Source organism: Erpetoichthys calabaricus, chromosome 1, assembly GCF_900747795.2.
Source record: "Erpetoichthys calabaricus chromosome 1, fErpCal1.3, whole genome shotgun sequence".
Classification (NCBI taxonomy): Eukaryota; Metazoa; Chordata; class Cladistia; order Polypteriformes; family Polypteridae; genus Erpetoichthys; species Erpetoichthys calabaricus.
The window spans coordinates 31,019,425-31,034,160 of NC_041394.2; the positions used below are offsets into that span (position 1 = coordinate 31,019,425).

General features: G+C 39.5%; 1 protein-coding gene across 3 annotated transcripts in view; it reads right to left on the bottom strand.

Moving 5' to 3' along the window:
* Window positions 1-14,736, bottom strand: part of ccdc9 (coiled-coil domain containing 9) — a 62,884-nt gene that overhangs the window by 45,298 nt on the left and 2,850 nt on the right. For all 3 annotated transcript variants that reach the window (XM_028797237.2, XM_051936276.1, XM_028797244.2), the window contains exons 2-4: window positions 5,701-5,763; window positions 4,994-5,056; window positions 4,743-4,847 (exon numbers count right to left, since the gene is read on the bottom strand). In XM_028797237.2, the coding sequence (XP_028653070.1) occupies window positions 4,743-4,847; window positions 4,994-4,996 (108 nt within the window). In that variant the 5' untranslated portion in view covers window positions 4,997-5,056; window positions 5,701-5,763. The remainder of the gene's footprint in view (window positions 1-4,742; window positions 4,848-4,993; window positions 5,057-5,700; window positions 5,764-14,736) is intronic.

The following is a 14,736-nucleotide window of genomic DNA, read 5'->3' on the forward strand; positions in this document are numbered from 1 at the left end:
TAAGATTTTAAATAAAAACAACGCCTTCTTTAAAACATCAGACGGAAGAACTTGTCAAGTTAATCTTATCTATATAGCAATTTTAAAACAACTAAAGCAAATGTGACGTTATGAGAGACTTCTAGACGTGGAGTGTGTCAGATTTACCAACCGCAGTTGCTGACCTCATCGCTGTACCATGTCAATTGAAATGACTGCAAATTGTTGGCCATGTCACATTTACTAATAGCATGTTGACTCTCCAGCACATTCTTGCTCACATCGTTTTTGTGACAGCTAATAGCGTGCTGCCTGATGGAGCCTATGCTGCATGAAGGGTTAAAAATTACAGTGAATCCAGCTGCAATCTCAACCCTCAATCCCCAGCCACCCCCTGTATACCATTCCTCAACCCCCCAAAACCTCTGCCATGGTACATAAAACGAGAGACGTCAGTCAGACAAACTTCTCTTGCATTTGTGAGGTCCAAAGTCCCCATGCTCCATATTCCTCATAGCTGCACTAAATTAATAATAACAATGTAATTCTGGACGAGCATTCATTGGTTTTCAACTCGCACACACACAAGCCTGCCGTTTAATTTTATCAGAATGAGTTGCATATTAGTTGGAGTAGGTCGCTAGTCATGTAACATTATGTGACTGATTTAAACAAGTGCACACTGTCGACTTTCTCCAACTCACTGAGATTATGCAAATGAAGGCTACAAGTGAAAATCAATAGAAAAGTTTAATTAAGTTGCATAGCCTTAAAAGCTGACCAAAGTGCTTTACAACAATAAAATTAACAATAGGTTAGAAACAAAGAATAAAAACATGAAACATTAAAATGAAAGTATAAACACAGAGGTGAATTAACACAATCCTATGAGTACCTGCTTACTATTTAGAACTAAAGGCTTTCCACAGCCTGCATAATTATCCAATACTGAGAGGCCAGTGTTCAACAAGCCTTATGGATGTAAGTTATTAAGCACAAAGAACTCATTTAAACAGGTATGATATTTATATAGCCCTTTTATAACCAAGAGATGGCAGTAACCAAAAGCAAACCTGAATTAAAGTTTTGGCACATGCCACTAATTGTAATCATACACAACTCTAATATGCATTCTCAAACACATGAGAGTTCAAACAGGCAGACACTAACTAGCCCTTAGAAACTACAACTGGCATTCAATCAACAGAGGTAACTGCTTTTCCTTAAAGCTAGTATGCAACCAAGTGTGGGAGTGTTTCTATGTATTGTGTGTGTGTGTGTGTGTGTATCCATCAGTCTTGTAACTCTACCTCTCTAACATGAAACCAGGTGAGGTGAAATCTTGCTTCATAAACGGAGATCTTAAAGCTTAAATTTTTCAGTGTGTAAGATGGCTGCTAAATATTAGCAAGATGCCTTAGAATGTGTCACAAATTCCCCACCTAGGCTAAAAGGAATGGAATGGAATAAGGTCATCAACTAAATCAAGCTGATGAAGAGGGGTAGAGCACATAGAAGAACATGGAGGCAAAAATCAAGTCAACACAAGTACAGGCAGTCCCCGGGTACGAGATACGTACAAGATAGGGACTGTAGGTTTGTACTTAAGTTGAATTTGTATTCACTTCATGAATTTGTAAGTCGGAACAGGTACATTATTTTAATAAATGTTATTGTTGACTGACTGTAACCAAGTGCTCTGCCAATGAATGATGGAGTTTCACCTCTTTCTGACCTTTTTATTATTTCTACTTTATTTTCAATGGTGATGGTTTTTCCCTTCTTTACTCTAGCACCAGCACTTGCATCAGATTTGTGTTTCAGAGACATTCTTGAAGGGTGAAGACAAAAGGTTAAGATGAGCTCTTCTGTACAGCACTGTACACGCTATCACTGCAGATAAGGCACCAGTCGTCAACACGTCTGATGTATAGGGTGGTCCAGATCTAATTATGCAATTTTCATTACGCTATAACTTATTCAGTTTATTATATAGAAAATCACCTGAAAAATCCCGGACCATCAAGAAGTGTGCGAACTGATAACACGAAGAATCGTCTTCGCGCCGAACTGGAATCGTCCCTGCATAAATCAACAGTCATCCAGACGATCTGGATCGGCAGAATTAGATCTGGACCACCGTGTACTGACAAGAGACAACTTCCTGCTATGTGCGTAACAGTACAAGCAGGCTTGCTATAGAGAATGAATGGGGGCAGTGAGGGGTAGTTCATTACCAGCCCACATCACAGTCACCTCCACTACAGTATGCTGCCTGCAGTGTCCGCCACACCACCGCCTCCATTCAACATGCAGCCATCCGAGACACACTACAATGCTCTACCCCCCGCCTCCCCGTTCACCCTCAATGGCCTCCATTCAGCCACAATAGGGTCACCACTTGTAGCATTACTAGCTGCCCACCTAGAATGAACGGGGCAGCCATGTGTGGAGGGCGGGCAGTGAAAGTGCTTGCCGCCGGGAACCACCCGACGGATACTACACTGCGCGAGCAGACAAAATCGACCCCCTCCAGCGTCCGTCCAGCCACTGCTTGCAGCGTCCCCGGGCCGAAGATGACGGAGCGGCAGTTACTGAGGCGCATGCGTCGCAGCTGCGGCCCTGTTCGTAGGTCGGATGTCCGTAACCTGGGGACTACCTGTATACTCCTTTATAAAATTGGAATTTGCTGGTCCAGGGATCAACGACAACACCATTCCACCTAACACTGAATGTTCCCCTCAAAACTTAGGTATTGTTAACTTCTGTATCTATTCTAAGAGCTAGTCAACATAGATTTTTTTTTTGTATATAATTCTGTAATGTTAAACTGTTACTGTGCAAAAAGGATCACCAATAATTGTCATGTAAAAAAAAAAACAGCTTTAATAAGCTGTTTGAATTCATCTGCACAAGTTATTCTCATAATGTATTGCTCAGCATCTCTCTAAACTTCTGTAAAGCCATGTGTTAGAGAAAAACAGGGATATGCTTCTTTGACTCTTATATTAACATGCAATTTTGCTTTTTTTTTTTTTTTTTTTTAAAATATAGCTCCAATGTTGTCAGATCAGCTATAAACTAAAATCTCAAGACTTCCATACAACACAACAAAACCATTAAACAAACTCAGAAATTATCTGAGTTTGAGAAATAATTGTTTTGTCCAAACTGTCCTATGCCCAGTCGTTTACATTTACATATTAGGAATTACGCCATCACCTTGTAATTCTTGTATTGATCAAAAAATTCTTTTTCATCATACAGGTATGGTCAGCGATCATTATTTAAGACCAACAACAAAAACCCTGATCCAAAGAGAAAGGTTAGGAAAAGTATTAGAGTGGCCTTACATTTATTTTATTAATTACTAGCTTTGCAAAAGCAATGTCAATTATAATCTTTATTAATAAAATAATAAGCTGTTTGTTCACAAATCATGCAAAATGGGCTAAATTGATTTTCATGAAATCCTACATGTGTGTTGCTGTTGCTCCAACTTAAAATACAGGCTATATGGTGTATTGGTGAGAGGGGTTGTTGTGGTGGTCAACCCAAAAAACCAGAGCTGATGTGGGGACTACAATTACTATCAGGCAGCGGGAGTGCACTAGTACTGCTGGGGAGGACAACATCATCAGCACACACAGACTTTTCTACCAGCTAAATGGGATTTAATCTAAGACCACAGGTACATCATTTTCTTCTCCACTAATCTGGACAATGGTTTCATTGTTTTACAGGATTACTGCTTTCCTGTAAGAGCATGTCTTTTTGTCTCATCTGGGGTTGTGCTTAGCCATGCTGGATTTTCAAAGAACAGTTTCCCCAGTGTACTTATACAGGGGGATTCACTCGAAAGAGGCCCTGAATATTCTGTAATTACTCTCACTAGGATGAAGCAATCTGAATGAAACAATGTGCAATATGCTCATCAGTACATAGAGCTTCGAACAAGCCAGGATGCCTCTGCGTCAGAGCGATGAGGTAGGCAGAGGACAGCCGTCGTGACGTTTAACCTCTGTTTGCAACTTCTGGGTGCATATCGTCCATCCCCTTCACTTATTTACTCGACTTATCATCAAGATGGTGGTGTACAGCATTGAGCAGCGTGTCTTCATGGTGCAAACCTATTGGGTCACCAATTCGTTTAAGCGATGTCAGAATCAGCTGGATAATGGCGAGTTAATAGAAGGTTACTTCCAGCAAAATGGAGCAACGTGTCACACATTGGCAAGGAGCATGGCAGAAATTGAGTCCTTCTTCGGCAACAGGGTAATTTCAAAGAGGCTTTGGCCACCACGGTTGACGGATCTGACACCACCAGAATTCTTCCTTTGGGGTCTGCTCAAAGGGTAAGTCTATTGGAAGAAGGCTCGCACTGTGGAAGATTTGAAGGAAAACATCCAACGTTAAATTGTTGCTATTTCCGCCTCACCGAGACGCCGGCCGATACGTTCAGGAACATGGAACACCACGCCGAAATGTGTCTCTTGTAGAAAACAGAAGCCACTTCCAGCATCCCATGTAATGCAATCGATTACACATACATTAAGGTAAATACTATATTTTTTGGTTCAGATTGCTTCATCCTAACGGGAGTTACAACAGAATATTTGGGGCCTCTTTCAAGTGAATCGCCCTGTACCAGGCCAACACAAGGTACTTTGCCTAGTGTAATAATAAAATTCATCCACCGACTTCCCCACAATTTTTAAAAGCAAACAATGGCTATCCCTGAAAATTCATTCCATGTCTCTTACCTGGTACCTCTTAACCAGAGCTTCATTTTTCTTGCGGAGGGCTTCAATGCGTTTGTCTAATTCAGCATTTTTTTCTTCCTTTGTTTTCAGGTCAAGTGCTGTGGACTGAAGTGAAAATGAAATTAAGTGGGGTTACAAGCTCAAATGCCTGAGGCAGTTTAAGACAGTGAAGCTGTAATAAATTTCAATCAATTAAGTTGATCTGACATAAATACAGAAATCAATAAAAGATCCCTCATACAGTCACTTACCATGGCTGTTTTCTGAAACTCCTCCAAGGCAGAGATGCACAACCTTATGTGCTCCCTTTGGATCTAAAATACCAAGCAAGATTAAAATGATATTAAGATCATTCTACACGCACTTTTTGTGTTGTTTTTTTTCCCTATATATTACTCTCATGGTAGGCTTTGGGTAAATAAATAAAAAAAAAGGGAAAATATTTTTGGAAGAAGTATTGTTTTCAGGACAGGGGAGCCTTACAACCTTTTTAGAATGGGCAATCTTGATGAAAATATCAACTGTGAATTCCATTCTATTGAACTTCACTTTTCACAAAAGTCTGAAAAAGTATTTCTGGAAGACAGCATATTCTGTTTAAAATTGTGAAGCCTGTATGTTTAAAATAAAAACCTCATCAAAATGAAGAATAGTTCACTTTTTCATGAGTTCATATTTAATTTATAAAAAAAAAAAAAAAAAGTTTGCCCAAAAAAGAATAAAAGGACTCTGCTAGTGCACAATACCCATAGGCTGGACATTTGTAATGTGACATGATGAGCCTCCTTTCAGACATTTGTGAAACACTACAGTTTTCAAAAACATGTAAGCCGAACTGCTTCTCTAAAAGGGTCTGGTGAAACCCAATTAAACACCCGATATCCCCATGAGGAATGGTTTGACATATCTGCAAACAATACAAGGTTTGTCAAAAAAATTAAATGAGAGGTTTGCTTACCTGTAAAGAGGTATCTTTCACCTTGGATCGATCTCACATCCAGCTTCCCATTCAATATTATACCTGTCAAATTTACACAACAAATCAAACTTAATATTTCAAATTTTTTAAGAGTAATCCATCAGAGGGTACTACAAAACAAAACAGAAAGTCATTTAAAATCAACAAAACAAAGTATACCAAATGATATTTCAGATATATGGTCAAGAGGGAATTAAGTCCTAGAAATAACCTTTAAAACCAAAAATTTACTGAAAATATACAGGAGACTAGTGCCGGTCAAAGCCTGTTTTGAGGTTTGGGTGGGGGCTGACAGCACCCATTGTTGTCAACAGCAGGCAGACTGTACTATTAGACTTAGGACAACCGGTTGTTTGGGGGGTGTTGAGCCTCCCTCGGTGTCCAGGTCATGCACTCCCTCAGAAACATAAACAGTGGCCATCTGTGTACATAATGCACATATTGCAAAGTGTGCATCCTTTAACTCTAATTTTTTTTTTTTGGTTCGGAAGGGAGCCACTGTTGCACATTCCTAAATCCTCCACTGGAGAAGATTATTCATAATGGGTGATAAATACAGTGTAGGTAGAGATAGTTTGGAGTAAGAGAACTGAGAATCAAAACACAGGTAACAACACTATTCTAAAATGCAAGAAAGCAAAGATGGAATTTCAGGTACAATATGAATGATAAGGCCTCACAAGCAGAACACGGAGAAAAGTATGCAAAGTTAAAAAACCCACCCAGAGCTTCAGAGAAGAAGGAAGAAAAGATGGATTCCATACTGTCATAAGCCTTAATTCTAATCTAAAATGTTTCACCAGCTGTGTCTTATTAAACATGAAATTAATCTTCAACATTTACATATTTCTGTTTTTTAAAATCTAGCAACATTAGCATCAGTACACTCCTAGGTAAATGGTGAAAGTAATGGAAAGAGTAGCTCTTAGCACGGTAGAAAAACAATCTCAATGTATCTGATTGTATTAAAAGTTTTGAAGAAGATCCGAATTACAGCAAACTTGGAAAAAAGGTATTGAGGGGAATAATTCACAGCCGAGTTACATGTAGACAAAGAAAAAAAAAAACAAAACTGACAAACACATGGTTAACCCAGCTTGCATCACAGATCACCAGGTTTTAATGAGGGCCTTCAACTACACTCAAATCACAGCCTCCTGGGTCAGCAATCACCAAGGATGCAACAACACAAATAGCTGCATTAATTTCCTTCTCTGACAGTTTTGGAGGAGATGTTAAACCATTCTTCTTTTTCATTATGAAACAGGCCATGTTATGTAAATTGAATCTCTGTAATAAAACACCACCACCTTTGAAATAAAAGTACTTTATTATTTAAAAATGCAATTCAATCTTTTAACATTTTGCTGGTGGAACTCTGAACGGCCAGGTCTACTCAGTCTTTTAGTTTTAGGTGTCAGATGTATTTTTTTGTTATTGGGAGAAAACATTTGAAAAGAACATTATTGACCTCAGTCTTTGACAGTTCCCAGAACCTGTCATTATTTTTTCTCATGTCCAGATCAGCTGTTGCCTCTTGCAGTTGGGAATAGTTAAATCAGTGCTTATAACATTCCTTCTGGCAATGCACCACAGGCTGATGATCAATATAAAATTCAAGATTCTAATAAACTTTGGCAGCTGGGCATAGAAGTCACATTCTAAGACGTGCTTAAGCTCCTTACACAAAGTACCAGTGAAGCCATGTGCCATAAATACACAGTGTAGTGCCTGCTCAAAACTCAGTAGTCATCTCTGTGCTCTCATTGGGAGCCTCACTGCCATGTGAATCAACATCAGCGGGAGGATCAAGAACTGTGCACACGGTTTAACATGTCCATATCCTTACTGCGGTCAACTGCATGGCCTGGCTAAGCACAAATGAAATGGAACTTCTTCACCTAAACTAGAAAAAAGGTAATTTGTACACTTTTTCCTGCCACTGTACACAACACCTACTCCCTAACAGGTTGGTGGGCTTTAAGGGGATATTATTGTCATGAGTCACATACACAAAGTCTTTGGCCATACCATCCTTCCACAGTTGCTTAGCAAAAGGTTCCATTTTGACCACAGTTAGGGAACGTGTGAACAACCTAGGATCTTCGATTTCACACTGATCTTGCAAAACATTTGATTGGTTTTTTTGAAGCAGATTCTGACTCTGTATGTTTTCAATGACTGTGTATTGTGTACACCTAATCTCTTTCTGAATTTTTCATGTCAGGTCATGTATGCACATAACAAGCTTACAGTAGATCTTTTTAATATATTTAGCATGCCCAAATGCACACTGACATGCTATGACTGAGAGCAGGTTCTCTGTATTATCACGCAGAAGTCATAAGAATTACTGACTAACCAGATAGATACTTTATTAATCCCAAGGGGAAATTCACATACTCCAGCAGCAGCATACTGATAAAAAACAATATTAAAGAGTGATAAAAATACAGGTAAAACAGACAATAACTTTGTATAATGTTAACGTTTACCACCCCCCCCCCCCCCCCACCCCCCAGGAGTGGAATTGAAGAATCGCACAGTGTGGGGGAGAAACGATCTCCTCAGTCTGTCAGTGGAGCAGGACAGTGACAGCAGTCTGTCGCTGAAGCTGCTCCTCTGTCTGGAGATGATACTGTTAAGTGGATGCAGTGGATTCTCCATGATTGACAGGAGCCTCCTTAGCACCCGTCTCTCTGCCACGAATGTCAAACTGTCCAGCTCCGTGCCTACAATAGAGCCTGCCTTCCACACCAGTTTGTCCAGGCGCGAGGCGTCCCTCTTCTTTATGCTGCCTCCCCAGCACACCACCGCGTAGAAGAGGGCAGTCGCCACAACCGTCTGATAGAACATCTGCAGCATCTTATGCAACCATTGACTAATATAAGGATTCCCGTTTCAAGTAAAGCAATATGAACTTTGTTAGCAAATTTATATTACTAAACGACAGTTTAATTTATGCACGGCGGACACACCGAGGCACATGCGCACAGCGCCTCGGCGCCCCAGAGTCAAACCCAGCGGCTTCCCAGAGTCAGTAGGTGTCGCCCAAACAACACAACCTGTAAACAAACTTGCTCTGATCCACTGTGCCAGCAGTCAGTGTGGCATATTTGGATCACATGACGGTAATTCAGTATTAAAAGTAAGTTCAATTATGATTCCTAACAGTAAACGACGTCTACCTAATGACACAGCTACAGAACAACAAAGACGAGACCGCATAGACAAAAACAATAACCGGAGGCTCCTACAACGCGCTTCAAAAACACCACACGCAAAGAAGTCATGGCTCCAGACAACAAAGACGAGGCCGCATGGATAAAAGCAATACACAGAGACTCCTACAACGCGCTTCAGACACACCAGAAGCAAAGACGTCACGGCTCCACAATGAAAGAGCTCAACTAACGGAAATACAAAACGAGCCCGTATGGATAAACACAATGAACGAATGCGCCCACAACGTGCGCCTTAGTACAAACAGGTTTATTTAATTAAATGAAAACTTTACCATGGCTACGACCTGTGAACTAAACCTGAGGTAAAGTGTGCACGCCAGGTTGTACAGCCGCCCGAACCAGCGGCTTCCCAGAGTCAGTAGGTGGCGCCCAAACAACACAACCTGTAAACTAAACTTGCTCTAATCCACTGTGCCAGCAGTCAGTGTGGCATATTTTAATCACAGGACGGTAATTCAGTATTAAAAGTAAGTTCAATTATGATTCCTAACAGTAAATGACGTCTACCTAACGAGACAGCCACAGAACAACAAAGACGAGACCGCATAGATAAAAACAATAAACGGAGGCTCCTACAACGCGCTTCAAAAACACCACACGTAAAGATGTCACGGCTCCAAACAACAAAGACGAGACCGCATGATATTTCATCCCTCCAAATATCGGAGGGAACAGAAAGTGATTGCCATTCTTGGATTTGCGATTCTTTCGAGAATCGCAGGCTTGCTAGTTAATCCTATACTGTTGTTCAAAATTACCTTTTGGAAACCAGAGTGGCAAACAAGAGGCTTAAACATTTGAGATTTAATATGGTCCTCAGCTTTCTTGATATTTCAGTAATATTAAAACATTTAGATAAAAATGCCTTTGCATTGCTCATGTTGTGACAGTTTTAATGATTCACAAGCATGGCAAATTTCAATCTGTTCCCAAAAGACTGTCATTATAGTAGGTTTACTTTTTTTAATGAATATTTGACAGGGTTTTATACTGTACATTCAATTTGTCAGCTGATATGATTAACTACTCTATAGCAAACTCCTGCAGCCTTCCTGCACTTAAGGGGCAGGACTAACAAGCAGACGACCAGTGGATTTGAGTGAGACTGGCTGAGCTGAAAGTACTTAATGCTTTCAAAAAATATTTCCTCACAATATAATTATACAAGTGGAAAAAAAGCATTGTTCAATGTCATAATAAATGTATAATAAGGTATAGCATGAACACCATTAATATCCATGTTAGCCTCTTATAAATGATGAATTTACCATTAAAACCAAAATGCACAAGCATATACTGGAGGATGAATGGAAAGTTATATTCCAAAAAAACGGGGGTTACGTTCCTAGAGCAACCGTGAATTGTGGAAAAACCGTGAATATTGGATGTGGTTAAAAAAAAATGCCTATTTTTATAGTTTAAACCTAAATATGCCCCCAAAACACTTTATTTTAATTTCAAACTCAGCTTAATACATTACTTAAAAAAAGAATGTAAAGGTAAACCTGTATACTGCACAGTACTGTACTGCTAAGTCTCCCGCAGTGCTAGAATGTAAAATACCAATGTTACCGCTATATGTACTGTAATTCATGCAAGCGCGTTTCATTGCCAGAAGCCTTAGAAGGTGCAGGACGTTTCGACGGCATCTTGGGGCTGTAAGCCTTAAACTGCCACATACTTGGGGGTTAATGCATCCCTGGACGCCAAATACTTTTTTGCTGCACTTTAAGTAAATGTCACAATTTACAAAGAAAAAGTGAAATTTTACACACATTTTTTTTTCATGCAAAGAGCATCACAATTACTGCAACACTGATAATTTTACACACTGCTAATTAACTGTAAAAACTATTTAAAAAACTACTGGAACAATATGTACAAGATGCAACTGATGCCATGGATAAAATCACCGAGCCAAGTGAGCTTGAACTGGTTGCATGCAAGCACACAGAGGTAAGCTCTGGCAGGCTATAGTGCAGCAGCTCAATCACAGGGACAGTGAGGCTGCAGTGCTGCAGGATGTCACGCTTGGGTCACAGAATTGCACAGAAACACAGGAGACTGTAGAGACAGGAACTTTATTCAAACACTTCACACAAACATGTCTCTTTCAGAAGTAAAACGAGCTCAGTATGCAGTTAGTTCTCGTTTAAAAGAATAGGCAAACATCATAAGGGAGCACAATGGGAGCAGGACCCGCAACAGGAGCAGAGGATGTCTGGGGGAGGAGAGAGAAACAAAGCAATCAGCCAATAAGGACAGGTGCTGTTCTGGCTTTTAAGTAAGCGTAGCGTTGCACGAGAAGCATATCACATCCTGGTCAGTTCTTCCAGTTGAAAGTGAGGCACTGCATAGTTGCCTACATCTGAAAAGTAAAAGGATATTCACTCTCTCTCTCAATCAACTGAAGGCTGTCTATTTCATTGACAACAATACTACTCTGAGGAAAAACAAATACGGCCTTGTTCTCATCTAAATGGCCCGTTATTGTTGAAATCTTTCTAATGTTCTAATGGAGGAATTAAGTGGATAATACTGACAAGCTTTGTTGGGCTGAACGAACTGTTCTTGCGTAAATATTTTTAATATTCAAATATAAGAATACAATAGGTTGAGAAGAAAAATTACAACCGAGTGGAAACATTTAAAATGATCACTTCCAATTTCCAATATTCAGACTATAATACATACAGTACTGTATTACAATACAGGGGGAGTCAAAATTATGTTAACATTTGAAAGGCGGAAACAATTTATTCACAAAACATACTTCATACGTGCAAGATGATTTACAGGAATGTCTCAACCTGTTCGCCATTAAGTTCAACACACAAAAACCAACGAGCAACTGCACCATTTAAAGCCCGGACACGCATTTCGCGAGGAATAGATGACACCACAATTAGTATTCTGTTCTTCAGGTCATTTATATCACAAACTTTCCTGCTATACATGCGCTTTTTCACCATACCCAATAACCAGAAATCACAGGGTATCAAATCAGGGGAGTGTGGAGGCCATGGCAACGGTCCACCATGACCTATTCATCTACCTGGAAAGGTGTGGTAGAGATAAAAATAGTCCATTAGTGTTAACATAATTTTGACTCACCCTGTATATTCAAACTTCAGATATGAATGTCATAGTCCTGTCTTGTATGCTCAATGCATTTGAGATCCTCCTAAAAATATTCAAGATTAAAAGTGTCTGAAGTGACTTTGGACTCTGATTGCCATTCCAAAACATTTAAAACATTTTCTTCAATTTTGACGCAAGTTTTGATATATTATGGAAAAACAGTTATCAATCCTCTTTTCAGATTCAATTTCTTCACTGACTTCATAATTCCATTTCTTAATCAGAGTGGAAATTCCAAGTGGAAAAGGTTATATATTTTATTTATAGTCTTCCCTGCTTTGCAAGACACACTTCTTTCTTTTTAAGTCCTTAATTAGATCTTGATAGGAAGCACAACATTCAAAAAATTTAGAAAGTTCTGAGAATTTACTTTAGAATTGACTTTGTGTATTTTTAAAGGCTGTTATTCGTATTTGTGAGGAAATGAGGAGGTCTCTGTTATTTTTAAGTTAACATCCATTACCAGCTTGTTTTATTTGGAACAGCCTATCATGCAAACTTCAAAAAGAATACACGATGCAAAGCAGGATCAAGACCTGGTGAGGCGGCAAACAATGCTATGTACTGAGATCTACAGAAATAGTCTTCCTTTACAATCCAACAATACCTGCTTATTTTCATAATAAACAGAAACTTACATGGGCTATCTGAGCAACAATGAGAACAAGGTGCAACTGCTTCTGCAATCAGATATGCAGTATATCCATAAAGTTCTAACCCCTTCAGTTTTCTCACTTTTTATTATGTTGCAGCCCTATGCTAAAATTATTTAAATCAGTTTTTCCCCTTATCAAGAAAAACTCAATCTAGAACGGCAAAGTGAAAATAGGACTTTTTTATTTTAAATAAATTTGAAAAAAAAAAATCTAATCTGAAATATCCCATTAACATAAGCATTCTCACTCTTTACTCAGTACTTCGTTGAAACACCTTTGGCAGATATTTCCATCCTGGAGTCCTCCTTCATTGACATGACAAGATGTCAAAGCATAACCTTGATTTGGGCATTTTCAACCATTCTTCTCTTCAGCTCTGTCAGGGACAATCAGTGGCTGTTTTCAGGTCTCTCCAGAGAAGCTCAGTTAGGTTCATGCTTTGGGTCATTGTCCTGTTAGAAAGGGAACCTTCCGCTCAGCCCGGCAGCCAAAGAGCTCTGGAGCAGGTTTTCGGTACGGATATCCTTGTACTTTCCTCTGTTCAGTTTTCCCTTGACCCGGATTAGTCTCCCAGCCACAACCGCTAAAAAAACAACCCAATAGCTCGATTTTTTTTGTGCGAGTGATGAGTGGTGCCTGGTTTTCTTCAGACAAAAACACTTAGAATTTGGCCAAACAATAACACTTAGAATTTTGGCCAAACAGTTCAATCTTGGTTTCATCACACAAGAGAATTTTGTTTCTCACAGCCTGTGAGGGAGTTAGGTGCCATTTTTCATACTCCCAGTGACCTTTGATGAGTTTTTTACTGAGGAGAGGTCTCCAACTGTCCACTCTTTATAAAGCCCAGATCAGCGCAGTGTTACTGTGAGTTGTCCTTCTGGAAGTTTCTCCCATTTCCACTCAGGTTCTCGAGGACTCCTCCAGAATGACAATCAGCTTCTTGGTCACCTCCCTTACCAAAGCACTTCAGTGCAGTTTGCACAGTTTAGCTGGGAAACTATCTCCATGAAGAAGAGAAATGGAAGGCCACTGTGCTCTTAGGAATCTTCAATGCTGCAGAAATTTTTTGTTGCCTTTCTCAGATCCATGCCTCGACTGGGGGTAATTCCTTCCACCTCATGGCCTGTTTTTTGCTCTAATACACACTGTCAATTTTAAGACCTTCTATAGACAGATGTGTGCCTTTTCTAATCATGTTCACTCATTGAATTGAGCACAAGTGGACTCCAAACATGGTGCAGAATCTCAACAATGATCAACAGAATAGGATGCACCTGAGCCAAATATCAAGGTCACAGCAAAGGGTCTGAATACTTCTGTCAATGTGATATTTCAGTTTTGTTTTTAATAAATTTGCAAACATTTCTAATATCCTGTTTTGGCATTGCCATTCTGGGGTTTTGAATGTTGCTTGATGAGGGCAAAATTGTGTTAAATGACTGAAGCATAAGACTGCAACATAAAGAAATGTATAAAGAGTGAAGGGGTCCGACTACTTTCTGAATGCACTATATACTTACTCACTGTAATGGCAAAATGTAAAAAAAAACAACAACTTTTTTCAAACTTCATCATCTCCTTTTAAAAGTGCTGCTCTTTCAACAGTAGTGTCACATTCACTTAACCCACATAATGAATGAATTATGAGGGTCAAGTTGCGGGTAAAGATACACTGCCAGAGCCATCCACTTCAAAATCTAAATTTATGACTGCAAGAATTGTCCTAGTTTAAGTATAATACACCAAAGCAATCAATGTACTGTAAAACCTCAGTTAAAGATGTAGTTACATTCCAGGATTTTAGTTAGCATATGACAGTGGTTGATAGGGCAGGTGTCATTGAGGGCTCATACCACCTGCAGTTTCCTTCTTTAGATGCCCTAAAACACTATGCCTATTTGTGTCCACTTGCTGCTCCTTCCATGGGACTCCAGGCACTTTCATTTACTTTGTACACTGCCTAGACATTC